General features: G+C 36.1%; 1 protein-coding gene across 1 annotated transcript in view; it reads right to left on the bottom strand.

Annotated features, from left to right (window-relative positions):
* The window catches only part of CSMD1 (CUB and Sushi multiple domains 1), a 1,072,463-nt gene that overhangs the window by 52,858 nt on the left and 1,003,992 nt on the right, over positions 1-15,613 (bottom strand). Inside the window, exons 54-55 of the mRNA XM_063298442.1 lie at positions 9,812-9,985; positions 7,038-7,211 (exon numbers count right to left, since the gene is read on the bottom strand). Coding sequence (XP_063154512.1) covers positions 7,038-7,211; positions 9,812-9,985 — 348 coding nt within the window. The remainder of the gene's footprint in view (positions 1-7,037; positions 7,212-9,811; positions 9,986-15,613) is intronic.

Below are 15,613 nucleotides of genomic sequence, written 5' to 3'. Positions count from 1 at the left end.
CTTTGTTGTCTGTGTGATGTCTCTGCTCTTAACTATTTTATCGAGATTTGTCATTGCTCTTCTCCCAAGGATTAAGTGTCTTCTGATTTCCTGACTGCAGTCAGCATCTGCAGTAATCTTTGCACCTAGAAATACAAAGTCTTTCACTGCCTCTACGTTTTCTCCCTCTATTTGCCAGTTATCAATCAAGCTGGTTGCCATAATCTTGGGTTTTTTGAGGTTTAGCTGCAAGCCAGCTTTTGCACTTTCTTCTTTCACCTTCATCATAAGGCTCCTCAGTTCCTCTTCGCTTTCAGCCATCAAAGTGGTATCATCTGCATATCTGAGATTGTTAATGTTTCTAACAGCGATTTTAACTCCAGCCTTGGATTCCTCAAGCCCAGCATGTTGCATGATGTGTTCTGCGTACAAGTTGAATAGGTAGGGTGAGAGTATACAACCCTGCCGTACTCCTTGCCCAGTCTTAAACCAGTCCGTTGTTCCGTGGTCTGTTCTTACTGTTGCTATTGGTCGTTATACAGATCCTCAGGAGGCAGGCAAGATGACTTGGTATCCCCACACTGCTAAGAACTTGCCACAATTTGTTATGGTCCACACAGTCAAAGGCTTTAGAATAGTCAATAAAACAGAAATAGATGTTTTTCTGAAACTCCCTGGCTTTTTCCATTATCCAGCGGATATTGGCAATTTGGTCCCTAGTTCCTCTGCCTTTTCCAAACACAGCTTGTACATCTGGCAATTCTCACTCCATGAATTGCTGAAGTCTACCTTGCAGGATCTTGAGCATTACCTTACTGGCATATGAAATGAGTGCCACTGTTCGATAGTTTGAACATTCTTTAGTGTTTCCCTTTTTTGGTATGGGGATATAAGTTGATTTTTTTCAGTCTGATGGCCATTCTTGTGTTTTCCAAATTTGCTGGCATATAGCAGGCATTGCCTTGACAGCATCATCTTGCAAGATTTTGAACAGTTCAGCTGGGATGCTGTCATCTCCTGCTGCCTTGTTATTAGCAATGCTTCTTAAGACCCACTCAACCTCACTCTTCAGGATGTCTGGCTCTAGCTCCCTGACCACACCGTCAAAGCTATCCCCGATATTGTTATCCTTCCTATACGGGTCTTCTGTATATTCTTGCCACCTTTTCTTGATGTCCTTCCTATTCTATTGTCTTTTTCGACTTCCACACATTGTTTGTTTAAAAATAATTCCTTATCTCTTCTGGCTAACCTCTGGAATTTTGCATTTAATTGGGCATATCTCCCCCTATCACTGTTGCCTTTTGCTTTCCTTCTTTCTTGGGCTACTTCTAGTGTCTCAGCAGACAGCCATTTTGCCTTCTTGGTTTTCTCTTTCTTTGGGATGTATTTTGTTGCCGCCTCCTGAACAATGTTGCAAACTTCTGTCCATAGTCCTTCTGGGACGCTATCTATTAAGTCCAGTCCCTTAAATCTATTCTTCACCTCCACTGCATATTCCTTAGGAATATTAGTGAGCTCATATCTAGCTGATCTGTGGGTCTTCCCTAATCTCTTTAGTCTGATCCTAAATTGTGCAATAAGAAGTTTGTGTTCTGATCTACAGTCAGCTCCAGGTCTTGTTTTTACCGACTGTATAGATGTCCACCACTTTTGGCTGCAAAGGATGTAGTCAATCTGATTTCGGTGTTGTCCATCTGGGGAAGTCCATGTATAAAGCCGTCTCTTAGGTTGTTGGAAGAGAGTGTTTGTGATGCAGAGTGAGTTGTCTTGGCAAAATTCTATCAGCCTATGTCCTGCTTCTGTCCTTACTCATGACAGCTTCGTTTTGTTCTCCCAGGCCATGCTTACCTATAATTCCAGGCATCATTTGACTGCCCACCTTAGCATTCCAGTCTCCTGTGATGAAAATAACATCTCTTTTAGGCGTGTTGTCCAGTAGGTGCTGCAGATCCTCATAGAACTGCTCTACTTCAGCTTCTTCAGCATCTGTGGTTGGGGCATATATTTGGATCACTGTGATGTTAGATGGCTTGCCCTGAATTCGAATTGAGATTATTCTGTCATGTTTTGGATTGTATCCAAGCACTGCTTTAGCCACTTGACTATTAATTATGAAGGCTACTCCATTTCTTCTGTGGTCCTCTTGTCCACAGTAGTAGATCTGGTGGTCATTTGATGTGAAGTGGCCCATTCCAGTCCATTTCAGTTCACTGATGCCCAGAATGTATATCTTTAATCTTGACATCTCACCAATAACCACATCCAATTTGCCCTGGCTCATAGATCTTACATTCCAGGTTCCAATGGTGTGTTGATCCTTAGAACATCGGATTTGCCGTTCACCACCAGCACCGTCAGCCGCTAGCCGTCCTTTCAGCTTTGAGCTAGCTGTGTCATCACGTCTGGGGCTAGTTGAACTCATCCTCTGTTCCTCCCCAGTAGCATTTTGACCATCTTCTGACCTGGGGGTCTCACCTTCCGATGGTATATCGACATATCTCTGGTTGTACTGATCCATTTAGTTTTCACGGCAAGAATACTGGGGTGGGTTGCCATTACCTTCCCCAGGGATCGCATTTAGTCTGACCTCTCTGTCATGACCTTCCAGTCTTGGGTGGCCCTTCATGGTTTAGCTTATGGCATCATTGAGGTGCTCAAGCTCCATCACCATGACAAGGTAACGATCCTTTGCTGAAGTAGTTATAACTACTAAGTAGTTTTACCCTATGGACTTAAACACACTGCTACAAGGGATTTTATCTTGTCCCATTACTATAATCCGTGTTTTAATACATTGGATGCCAGACTTTGCATGGAAGAAGGATATGGGTGCGCATTTTGGAACTCCCAAAATAGTTCTTAAGAATTTATTTTGAAAAAAAAAGAAACAATTGACCCTTTTTCATATTTTGGGTTTTTTTTGTTCTCTCTTTTTAAAGTTGTAATACTTAAAAAAAAAAAAGTCTACTATGATACTAGAGTCTTGCAGGTAATCAGGAAATATTATCCCTGCCCATTTGATTATTTTCCATATCTTCCATGAAAATTTCCTATGCAATCTTCATTTATCAGTCACAGAAGAAAGATCATGAGCTATTATTAACACACACACAAACATGTTACATTCTCCTTTGCAACTTACAGAAAAGGAAAGAGCCAAAGTGGGAGGCACCATGGATTTATTCAATTTTAATATTAATCTATTCTATATGGCATTCTTTTCTTCTTTGTGTTTTGTCATGCATTCTCATAACCATCCTATGCAGTAAGTTGAGCTCTGAGATCAAGATTTGTTCATGGATACTCTACTGTGTTTTTAGCTCAGTAGAGATTTGAGTCAGGATTGAAGCTTTGATCTCTCTTACTATGTATTTCTGGCATTTGAACCATACGTTTTCCACAGTGAAGAAAAGAGCAGGATTTGGTGGAAAAATTTATATTAGAAAATAGTATAGAAGATTCAATCAGTACAATCAGTAAAATTATTTCTGCATAGCCGCTTTTAAAAAGAAAGATAAATGTCAGGTTTATTCTGGGAAATTCCTGTGAAGCCTGCTTGGGTCCCTAGAGCTAGAGAATTTAGCATCTTAAACCATGGATAGGACTAAACTGCAAACTGAGCACAGGTTTGTCTTTCTCCTTCTTACTTTCCCCGTCCAAAAAAAAGGGGGGGGGGAGAAGAGCAGGCAAGCATTTGCAGAAGGGTAGTCAACCAGTTCTACTCTGTTTTCCCAAATAAAATTTCTAATGCTTCTTAACTTTGCTCAGTAAAACAACAAGGGCAGAATGAAAAAGAGATTAGCATTACTCCTGCATATCTAACACATAAGAGAGGGTTTCTGAAAGTTTTGTTCTTTCTGTTCCAAAGACAATAAAAAGAAAAGTATTTGCCATGCAAGCAAATACAAAAGTGTAAGTCCCCACTTTTCTGTGTCTCAACCATTTACTAACTCTATCTACTGTAGAAGTCTTCATTCTCCCAAATAGAACCATAAAATGGAGTTCATTCTGGAGGAGGAAACTCATGAAATGTATCTTTTCTTCTGATTGACTCCCCAAAGCAAGGGATCAACATACAGTCTTCAGAGGGATGGATCATTTTTCTGGAATTAATGCATTGTGTCCATCACAGCAGGAAGAAAAAAAAGATAAAGTTTTCTAACTGGGTTACTATGGTCAATTTTCTCTTGCCCAAAAGGCAAATAATTATTTTCCTATTTAATATTAATCTTTTTGTTTCTTTAGAAAAGTAAATGATTTGTGATTTATTTGAAAAGTGATATTAAAATAAATATATAAATACTGCCCAAAGCTGACATCATCATGAAAATGCCCCATATAAAAAGCAGTTGAGCTCCCAAGAAGGGTGGGGTGGGGGTCAGGAATGAAATGAAGCCCCAATTTAATTTGGTTGGAAGATAGAGCTGTACTGGCTGATTTTCCTGATTGTCTTTTACCCGAGGGAGCCAGTAGTAAATCAAGCAAGAGAGCAGAAGGAGATTGCTTTATCCCAAATACAGCTGCTAAGGATTTTAAGGGGAAATAAATGTGACCATTTAATATTTAGTCTTGAGGAAGAGAAAAGGGGAAAAGAGAATGGAAGAGATACTTAAATCTGCCCTGTGGACATAAGAACCTGGCTTAGCTTTCTTTGAAAACCTTGAGGGCAAAATGCCCAAACAGTGCCATAATTCTTCATCAGTTTCAGATGCAATGCTGAATATAGTCCTGAAAACTATTATTGGTATACTACAGATTTTTTTAAGGCAGGTTTGGTATTAGGGCTACCAGATCTGTGCAACAAATCTTTGGTTGACCACTAGATAGCAGGACATAGTTTTTGTAACTTTGCTGCCATCTGGTGATCTTCTGGATTTTTGCAGACCAGTTCTGGTAGGCTTAGTATTATAGTTTAATGAAAATTGCTTTCTGATAAAACTTATATACTCTGCTATCTTATGTGAAAACATAGAAAGATATTCTATGACTTACCAAACAAGTAGGACCCCTCTTCATACATATTTTATTGTTATTAACAACTATATCAAATTATAAAGATATCAATATAAGTCTCTATACTTGAGGGATAATCACAGTTACTTCTAGATTAAAATGTGAGTTTAGCTGCTCTGCACTGCAATCAAAGTAACTTGTGTGTGTCTGAGTGGTTTATACCCACTCAGGTTCCAACTACTATAAGCTATAAAATTTGCCACACAGGAGTCATCTGATGAATCCCTGAATCCCTTCTATCTGCCTGCAGTTTATAGTTAATTTAGTCAGTAACTACTTAACATCCCAATAACATATTATTTTTTTATCATGCATTATCTGGAGCTACTTGTAAATATGTAGAATTATAAATATAATGTGTACTTATATTGGGTATGTTGAATTAGGCACTTAAGGTGCAGTGGAAGGAATAACATAATTTTTTTTTAGTAGCAACTCTCTTGGTTTATTTTGGAATTACTATTGCAGGAGAATGCTTGGTTGCATTAAAAGCACAGCTAAAAGTTTATGCTAGCAAGTTAACTTTAAGTATTTCTAAAATGAATAAATGGAAGAACTAGTAAACTGAGACTGAATCATGAAAAGATAGGACTAGGACTACTATATCTATGCTACTAATATCCAGGTGACCATTAAATGGCTACAAAGAAATACAGAAAATGCAGTTGTCCCATTCCTGGGCCCTGGTGGCTGAGTTTTCCAGCACCTTTGTTTCCAGCTGTTGTTGGTAACTGCTAAATCAGTGTGGAATAAAACCATGCCCAAGTGAGTGAATGTGCTGACTTGGTATGTATTCTTGAGACCTGGCTAGATCACATTCCTTCACTCTTCATACTAGTTGTGTTTTTTGTTTGTTTGAATACATGCAAAATATAAGGGAAAAAAATCAACACCTTAATGTTTAGTGACATATGAATAGGATTGTGCAAATCCATCTTCAGAAAATACTTTCATACCTGAAATCTTGGGCTGATTTTAAGAAAGCTGTATTTCATAAATGGAGAATAATGCCAACTGCATTTTATCTATTACAGATGGAGTAGACAACTTATAGCTTATCGGCTCTCAGATTCCAACTGCAGCTCCAGTCTTCATTTCATTTTTGGTGTTTGTAATCCAACAACATATACTGTATATTCACATCCTTGCTGTAGGCCCAAACTACATATTTTAGCAAATTATAATTGCTTGGTCTTTTTAAAACTCAACAAGACTGCAGAGATGCTACTTTGAACATAGAAGTAATATACAGTATGCACATGTTGACCTCTTTCTTCTCACATAATTTTTGTAATCCAAATGTTTCTTTTGCTCCTGCTAATATTTGGTCCTGGAGAATGAAATATTGATACATGGAGGCACTTAGATTATCTGTCTATAGAACTAAGGTGATTTACATTGGGGAAAAAGGTGTCTCTAAATGCCTCTTGCTTCTGTAACTGCTAGTGTGGAAATCTATCATAGTTCTAATGACATAAGATACAGCAAAGCTCTTAACTTTAAAAAAAAAATGAATTGACCACCATTAATTATCATTGCATTTAATTCATACAAGGAACTGGCTGCCAGACTTTGTGAAAATGTTCATTTTTCAATTTTACCTGAAAATAATTTGTTCTTATATCACTGATATAACTAGGATGATCATTCTGATTATAATTGTTGTATGTATTTATTCTTACTACCATTCATTCCCGGAGAGTAGTTTTAGGGGGTGCACGTTTACTCAGTGTTTCAGTGGAATGCTTATGGATGCACTCGAAATAGAAGGGTCAGTATAATGAAATGGCAGGGTCAGAACAAAAACTGAATTTTATTTACATTTAAATTAATTTAAACTAATTACAATTAAACTAAATGCCATTGATATGATTACTTGCTATGTATTTAATTTACAATTCTGAAGCAACTTTAATCTGGGGGACACAGGCAGTCTTAGGGATGAAGTTATTTACATCCATGGTTTATACTATTTGGGATAGTGCAATTTTTTGAGATGCCCCCCAATTGAAAAGATCCTACAGTGGTAAAAGCTGATTTACCTTGGCAAGTAGGTAAAGAGCTGCTCCACTGTCCATTGCTTCGGCACTGTGCTCGGGAGACACCCTGAAGTAAATATCCTGTATTGCAGGTAAAGTTGACAACATCATTCAAGTTGAACTCACTGCCATTGGTCACACCATGCAAAGGATTTCCTGGATGGCCACATGTGATTGCTGTTGAAAGTAAGTTCAGAGTCTCTTGTAAATCTAAGACAAGGACTTGTCTTGAGTACAAGTCATATGCTGCCATTTTATAAATCAGAAGTTATGGAAGAATGGAGAGATTAGGTCAACAACATATGAAAACTATGAGCACATTTGATATTTTCAGAATATGTTGCGATCTATCAGAAGACACAGTTGTTACAGGGGAATTTGACATTCCCAAATTGACTACTACAGTATAGACAGTTAGAAGGTAAAGTGGTGAGGTTGTTCCAAATGATCACTTCTATCCCTATAGGAAATTCCCTGCTTTTTCAGTTTATTTTTGTCTTCTGTCTCTCTTTTTTTGGATAAAAATAAATTATTTCCAAATAAAGCACTGGGTTGCAGCTACTCTACATTTTTATTTTTGAAAAATGTATTAAAATGATTGATTGTTGGCTTTACCCAAAGTCATGCAAGCTGACTTCTGCTTGTGCAACATTTCTCTTTCCACTGCACCTTGGAAGGTATTCCAGAAGATTTCCCAACCCGCAAGGTCAGAATGAGGGGAATATGCAGGAGGGAGGGATAATCTGATGTGCCAATGGTGTCTAGACTGATACAGTTTGATATAATCCTGGGTTAGTATTTTTTATATGTAACAAATAGAAGTATTGTTTATTATTATAAGTATATATAAGTATTGTTTATTACTATATAATTATGTAGTAATTTATCAAATTGGTAAAATGGGAACATAACTATTGTCTTGCCAGATCAGACTGTGTTGCTAGCCCAGCATTCTGCCTTGTTAGTCCAGAAGTATAATAATCATAGCTGTTCCACTCCTCCCACATTTTTTCTTCATTTGTTTTTTATAATGGCAATCTGATAGTCAGAGGCATATTGCCTTGCATGTGGTTATTCCAATGTTAGCTATTATAACTGATAGCTACTGAGAAATCAGTTGCTCTGAATGATCTGCAATGGGCTAATAACATGGTCAGGATTTTGCTACCTGACATGTTCTTCACCATTAATCCTATAATTCAGTAAATTGCCAGAATAGATTATATGTGATATGTTGTTACAATATAAAATTAGGTTTGTCAGTAAAAATTGCAATAGTGAAAACAGTTGTGCTTTGATTATTGTCCTTTTCAGCAAATGCATATTCCACTCAGTCAGCTCCTATTTACACCCCTCATTACTCTTGACAGATGCAGTTTTTGTGATGCCTTTTAGAAACAAAAAGGTCATAGACCTTGTGTCTAGTCTTACCACATCATCATTACTGTTGTGACACATTGCCAACCTCTTGACAGATCAACACTCTGCAACTGTTGTATTTGAAAGTCAGAAAAAAAATTGCCATGAATTTTTATTCTGTAGTTCTTTCACTGCCCTTATGCAAGGGACTTCCTTACAATAGCTGTATCTTACATGTGCTATCAAGATTCATGACTGAGTGCCATAGAAGTTGATTAAATAAATAAAGATTGTGGCCCAGGATAATTACAACTATCATTCACATAACCACAAAACCCAGTTTCTAATGGATATTAATATAATTACCATAAATATAGTATTCCTAATTTATATACCACGTATCAACATGCCAAAGCCATGCAGCTGCAATAAATACTTTGAATAAGCTAATAACTTTTGAATCAGATGATTATGCATTTTCAAAATTAGAAGTGATATCAAATTGCTAAAGTATGCTACTTTAACAGCTACATATTAAGTATAAATTACATTCTGTCAAATGTGTCTATCATTCAAACTTATCATCACTCTGTAATATAATTCTTTTACAACACTCTGAATGACAGTAAAGAGCATTCCAGCAAAGAAGTTATACTTTATAAATACAGTAATGTAACTGTTCGTGTGAAACATTCACCTAAAACTTAAATGTGTTCTCTCTCTTTCTCTGCCTGTAGTTGGTATGTGCTATTATTCCTGTATAGTCTAATGAGGGATTGATAGTGGTATTAAAGAGTGCACATGCAAGCTAAGATTTGAACTGGCTTTTTTTATCTGAAAATTGAAAGTCAGAACAATTAATATAATAGAGCATCAGGGCTGCTTGACACTCTTATTATATTTTGAACTATGTCAAATACATTAGCAGCCCAATCACGTTTTATGGAATTGTTTGCAGAAGAGCGTAGGAACAAAAGTATAACCCACATTTCATGGCATAGTCGTATATGAGAGATGAAAGCACACTCAGACCTGGGCCTATGCAGCAGGGGCAGTAGCTATCAATGAATATTATCACATCAATGTAGTATAATCATATTGAAAGCCAGTTTGGTCTAGTGGCTAAGGCTCCAGGTTATAAACCAGGAGACTGTGAGTTCTAGTCCCACCTTAGGCATGAAAGCTGGCTGGGTGACTTTGGGCCAGTCACTCTCTCTTATCCCACAACGTCAGGCTCAGGCAACAAGCTGGTCAGTCAATTCCTGTCGCAACCAATGGATCAACATTTTGGTTGATCCGAAAAGTAGATTTTGTACCCAGGATAGGAAGAAAGAAATATGTACTATAATCATATCAATGTCTTATCATTGTTACCCAACTATGTGCTTAGGACATATCAGATGAAAAGTAACACTTACGGACACAAACTGGAGTTTGCCCAGACCACTTGTGATCCTGTAAACATATCCGAACAGATGTGCCAACAAGTCGAAAACCAGGATTGCATTGGTACACCACAGTGTCACGGTAACTGAAACCATCGCCACTAATGTGGCCATTTACAATTGGATCTGGAGAACCACAGTGTCCAGCTAAAATAAGAGGGAAATAAAAAGAAAGGAAATTAACACACATGCCAAGGCACAGATGTGAAAGCCACATAGAAGTTGATGATAATAGCATTAAACAAAAAGGCAGTCTTGCACTCTTCACTATGCAAAAAACCTGCCAAACTGAAAATATTGTTACATGGTTCTTTAGTTCTTCATTTACATTTTTTTCCCCTTACCAATATATATTTGTCATCAAAAATATGAGGTTTGGCAACTTGATATAGATAGTTAAATCAAGTCTTGTTTAGCAATGAGACTATTGTAAAATCTACTTTGAAGAGATATTTATACCCTGCCTTTCCTTAAGAAGTCAAGGAGGTATAAATAGCACTTTCTCCTTCAATTTTCTATCACAGAACGGTTTACCTGAGAAAGAGTGATTGGCTCAAAGATACCTGGTAAGCTTCCAAGGCTGAGGGTGGACTTTAACCTGGATTTTCCCTAAAATCAATCAACCACACATTACCCACTATACCAAACTGGCTTTCTTTATGGAAGAAATATCAGCCAGGTCTCAAGTCTATGCTCTTTGGGAAGGGGCAGATTTAGAGAAAGGAGAGTGTGGATTATAAAGTAAAACTGTATGGAAATTAAGAACCATATGCCTCCCAATACATAGCTTTATGGAAAGAGGGCACATTGCTAAGTTGTTTTAAACCTAGTATTTCTATACTAAATTATTTTTTTTTATTATTCCTGAGGACATATAATATTGAAATGCAATGACTATCATTAAGCTAGAGGTCTTAGAATTTAGAATTCAGGCTAACTCAGAATATGAAGGTACAGTATATTTTGATCTGAAAGAAAACATAATTGATTCATTTCAATTACAGATCATAGCACTTAGTGGATTTAATAATTTCCTCTCAGTTTGAATCTGATGGAATTAAATATCTAAAGGGTTTAGGAATGGAAGAAGCAAGGCAATAAAGCAAAGTAAAGGTAAATTTTAATCAAGCCAAATTAGGCCTTAAGTATTTCAGAGTCTACATATAAACAATGCTTTCAGGCGACATAAAAATGATTAGCTCATTTAGGCTTAGGTCAGCAGTTATTATATATGACATTATGCTTTAACTAAAACCATATGTATGTTGAAGTTCTCTTTTCAAGAGATCTGCGAAAAATACATTGGCTTTCACAGGTCATATATATCACACATTTTACCATAATGTGAAAATGAATCTCCTAATTGAGATTCATTATTCTTTTGAGTCAAGACTGTTGAGTTTCAAAGAAAATATAGAAAGATAGCATGATGGGAAACCGAATAATGCAGCCAGTTTTGGAATGTAGGAAAAAATAGAACAGAGATTTGAAACTAAAATGAGGTGGCTTCTAAAAATTTTCTTATCTGAATTCCTTCCTGGTATTTGGAGTTCTGGATTAATTGATCTTATAACACACAATGGGGATCCATTGTTATATCTCCCTTCCACTCATTACTAATTTACATTGATAAAACATTGGGAAAAACAAAAGGGAAGGAAATTAGTTTGTGAACTATTTTATTAATTGTAATTAGTACATTTGCATAATGCAATACATAAAAACAAGTTACTGCTTTTCATTTTTATCGTGATATATAAACACATGGATTCTATTGGTTGTGTATTGAAAGAGATTTAGCATTGAAATCTAAGCAACTACTCTATGATCCACATACTTGAATTAATTTGTGACAACTATGATTAATTTTCAAACAGAATACATTAGTATTTTTAAAAAGGGCAGGATAAAAAAAAATAGCCATTTAGTTATAATATGCTTATCACAATGACACTATCACTATTTATGAAGTTCAAATTGGAAATGAAGATTTAAACCGATATTCTGACATTAAGTTTAAAAAAACCTGTTCGTGAATTTTAATGACTATTTATGATATTATAAGGTACAGATTTTAGAAGATGCCAGCTTTAGTGATAAAAGTGTTCAGAAACATACTTTTCTCTATGCCTTGTTTGTTTTGTATAGTATCCTTTGATAGAAACTGTTTCAAAAGGAGAACTACCTTAGGTTTCTCCATCTTTTTTCCTTATAATTGAAGTAAAAATGTTTACTGTGGTTGGAAGATCAGGCAAAATTTCAGCCCTACTACCTCGTAGATCAGGGATGGGTAAATGTTCTCATGCTGTGGGGTTGTTTTTTTGTTTTTTTTTTAAAAAAGAGATATATTGGCCTGTCATAGATGGAGGGAGATATTTTTATTTATTTTTATTTTACAGGACAAAAAGGAAACAGAAAATAGTATAGACAGATGTTTAAAAAATGGCAAATATAGAGTATATTTATTTAAATAAAAATGATTGGGACTGTCTGTGGGTCCTCAAATGCATGTGGAAAAATATAACCATTTTACAGATCCATATACAATATTTCTGTCCAGAACATTTGTATACATGAAAGATATCTATGAGGAATAACTTTAGAAATATAGTTGTATAAGATGAGCATATTTGATTGAATTTGTTATACGCTGTAACTTTTTCAGAATTCTTTATTAATTCATTTGGCCAAGACAATTTTCAATATTTTAAATAGCACTGCTTCATTAAAAACGCACTCAGTCTAGCAGCTGACAATAACAATAATAAATTGCAGGATTCATTTTGAAAATATAGATTATAAACCATCTTCAGGACATGTTTGGTGAGTGATTGTTCCAATTTCTTCAAAACTTTTTTGACCAAAAGCACACTCACAAGAGATGATAATTTGTGTCTGTTAATACCTCTAACAAAACAATGTAGAAGGGTTGCAATATATATAGGATAAATCTAGAGGAGTGAAATATCACCCGTGGACTGAAATTCTATGCCACAAATAATTCCCATGGGATTTATCAAGTTCAGAACCATGGTCATTGTTCCCAGAGAACTTTTCAAGACTAATACAATCTAAGTGTTTTGTCTAATATTGCTGATATTTTCTTGGTCTTAAATTCTCTCTCTCCAAATAATTTTAATTGTGTTAATATGATCTACATCAGGGATCTGAAACTCAGATTGTCACAGGGATTGTATGAGACTGCAACATTGCAAGCCTTTTTATACATTGCTACAAAAGACTCTAGTGAATAAAAAAATAATCCAGGAAGTCTATGATTCTTTATCATATTAATTAACATAGCAGGTGATTTATCAACTTTAACTTCTAAACCTGCTAATGCTTGAAATTCATTTAATTCAAGTAACAATTGAGATATATTTCTATTTGGATCTTAAATATCAGCATCTGCTAATTAATTACATGGTGTTTTGTATTTATATTCAGACCTTGAAAATTCATATTTCTCCTAGTATACTGTGCTAGTATAAATCCTAATATATTCTTAGTATAAATCCAAATAAAATAAGAATCAGCATCCTTGCTTGGTGCCCCTCTTTGAAAAAATAATCATAACTGATCCACTGAAGCTATTATTCTTTGCAGATGAGTAAGATAAATTAGAGAAATGATTAATTAGAGAAATGAATTCACTTCCAAATCCTATTTCCAATAATAATTGTCTTGCAAAATATATTTTCTGCTCTTTGAGATTCGTGAAAAACATTTAATGATAGCAAAGCTAGTGAAGTTTTATTATATTTCAGTCCAAGCCTTCAATGATAAGGAAGGATTATATAGCAGATAGAAGCATGGCAGCAGATGAACACAAACCTCCTCTATTTATTAGTGGCAGAATTTCAGTCCTTTCCACAACCATACAATTTAGCATACTATATTTAGGATTAGTAGCATTATATTCTCATAATTGGATTTGCTAAATTTCTTTTAGGAATGAACCCAAATTGAACTAGAGAGTTATAACTACTTAAGACTGGGTTTTATCTTTTAACTAATAATATAATCATAATTAAGCAATAATATAATCAGTCTGTATTGCCTGTCTCCAATTCTTTTTGCCTAACCAGTGAGACTGAGCAGAGTGGTGCACTTCAGGTCCCTTCGATAAAACAGTGTTATCTATTGGGATCTCGGAAGCCTGCCTCCTCTGTCACAGCACCTTGCCTCTGGGACGGCATCCCCCCCCCCCCAAAGATTCATATGGCTCCCACCCTGTTGGTCACTGAAAGCTTAGCTATTCTCCCAGGCCTTGAGGCACAGTGGTAGCTGATCCCTGTAGGTTGTTCTATTATTTAGAATATGTCTTCTGGGTGCTTATGTTCTGTTTCTTTTTAAATTGTTTTTACTTGTTAATGTAATCCACGCACAGTCATTCGAGTTGGGGAGCCTCTATATTGATAAATAAATACCTCTGTCTATGCTGGGCCCCTTAATAACAACCTAACTGAATTTTTTTCCAGAATACTAAAATGCCTTGATGCTTTTTACAATAAGAAGTTGATGCTGTATCAGGCTACAATCCCAGGAAATATATTGCTTAAAAATTAGAATAGGAGTACAGCACATGTTCAAATATAGCGAATACCTCTTTTACAATTTCAATTTAGTATAATCACAGATCAGCTAGAAATAATGCAATTCAGTATAAAAAACAAATTAAAACATGAATAATATATTCCAATGAACAATAAACACCATTAGCGCAAATTAAAACCCTAATATCTTAGTGTGTTGTTGGTAAGCAAGTTAGCAAAAATTTGCAACCTGAAGCATTCTTTCATGGTTTGTATCAGCCAATAACAACAACAACAACAAAAGCACCCCATAAAAGGAAGTATATCTACCTGAATAACATACTAAAATTGGCATAACAAGTGATAAATGTGCATCCCTCTAATATTGGCAGCATATTAGAACATGGCCAACTGTTTCTACCTCTCCAGAACTACATGGACAAAGCCATTTGGAAAAAGGAATGCCTGCATATCAGCCCCATAAAATTGCTATGGGCATCCCACCAATATGTGCTGCTCTACATGCCATCCTCTATTTGGCCTGAGTGAGTCCATAGAGATAGTTTGCCAACTGATTGATTATGTGCCATCAAGTAGTTTTCAACTCCTAGCAACCACATAGATAGATCTTCTCCGGGATGATCTAACCCTAACCTGTTCTTTCAAGTCTCCCAATGGTGTACTCATCACCACCGTAACTGAATCTATCCACCTTGCTGCTAGTCATCCTCTTCCTCTCTTTCTTCCACCTTCCTTGGCATTAAAGCCTTTTCCAGAGCTTGTCATTTGTGCCTCAAGTTTGATGATCCATCAGTTTGTTTTCTTGGCTGTCCATGGTATTCTCAGGAATCTTCTCCAACACCAAAGTTCAAATGCATCAGTACTCTTCCTATCCTGCTTCTTTAAAGTCCAACTTTCACTTGCATAGAATGTCACAGGGAATACCATGGCTTGCATGATTCTGATCTTTGTAGGTATAGACACATCGTGGCATTGGAATATCTTTTCCAAGGCCTTCGTGGCTGCTCTACCAAGTGCTAGTCTGCAGCATATTTCTCAACTTCTGGTTCCTTTACAGTTGATGGTTGATCCTAAAAGGCAGAAGCCATCCACCACTTTGATATCTTCACCGTCAGTTCTAAAGCTGGTGGTTCTACCTGTTGTCACTAGTATGGTCTTCTTTACATTTAATTTTAGTCCCAGTTTTTCACTGTGCTCTTTGATTTTTTAGTACTAGGGC

The sequence above is a fragment of the Candoia aspera genome, chromosome 1 (assembly GCF_035149785.1).
Source record: "Candoia aspera isolate rCanAsp1 chromosome 1, rCanAsp1.hap2, whole genome shotgun sequence".
Classification (NCBI taxonomy): domain Eukaryota; kingdom Metazoa; phylum Chordata; class Lepidosauria; order Squamata; family Boidae; genus Candoia; species Candoia aspera.
Note: the sequence above shows the minus strand (reverse complement) of the source record. Positions and strands in the feature narration are given on the sequence as shown.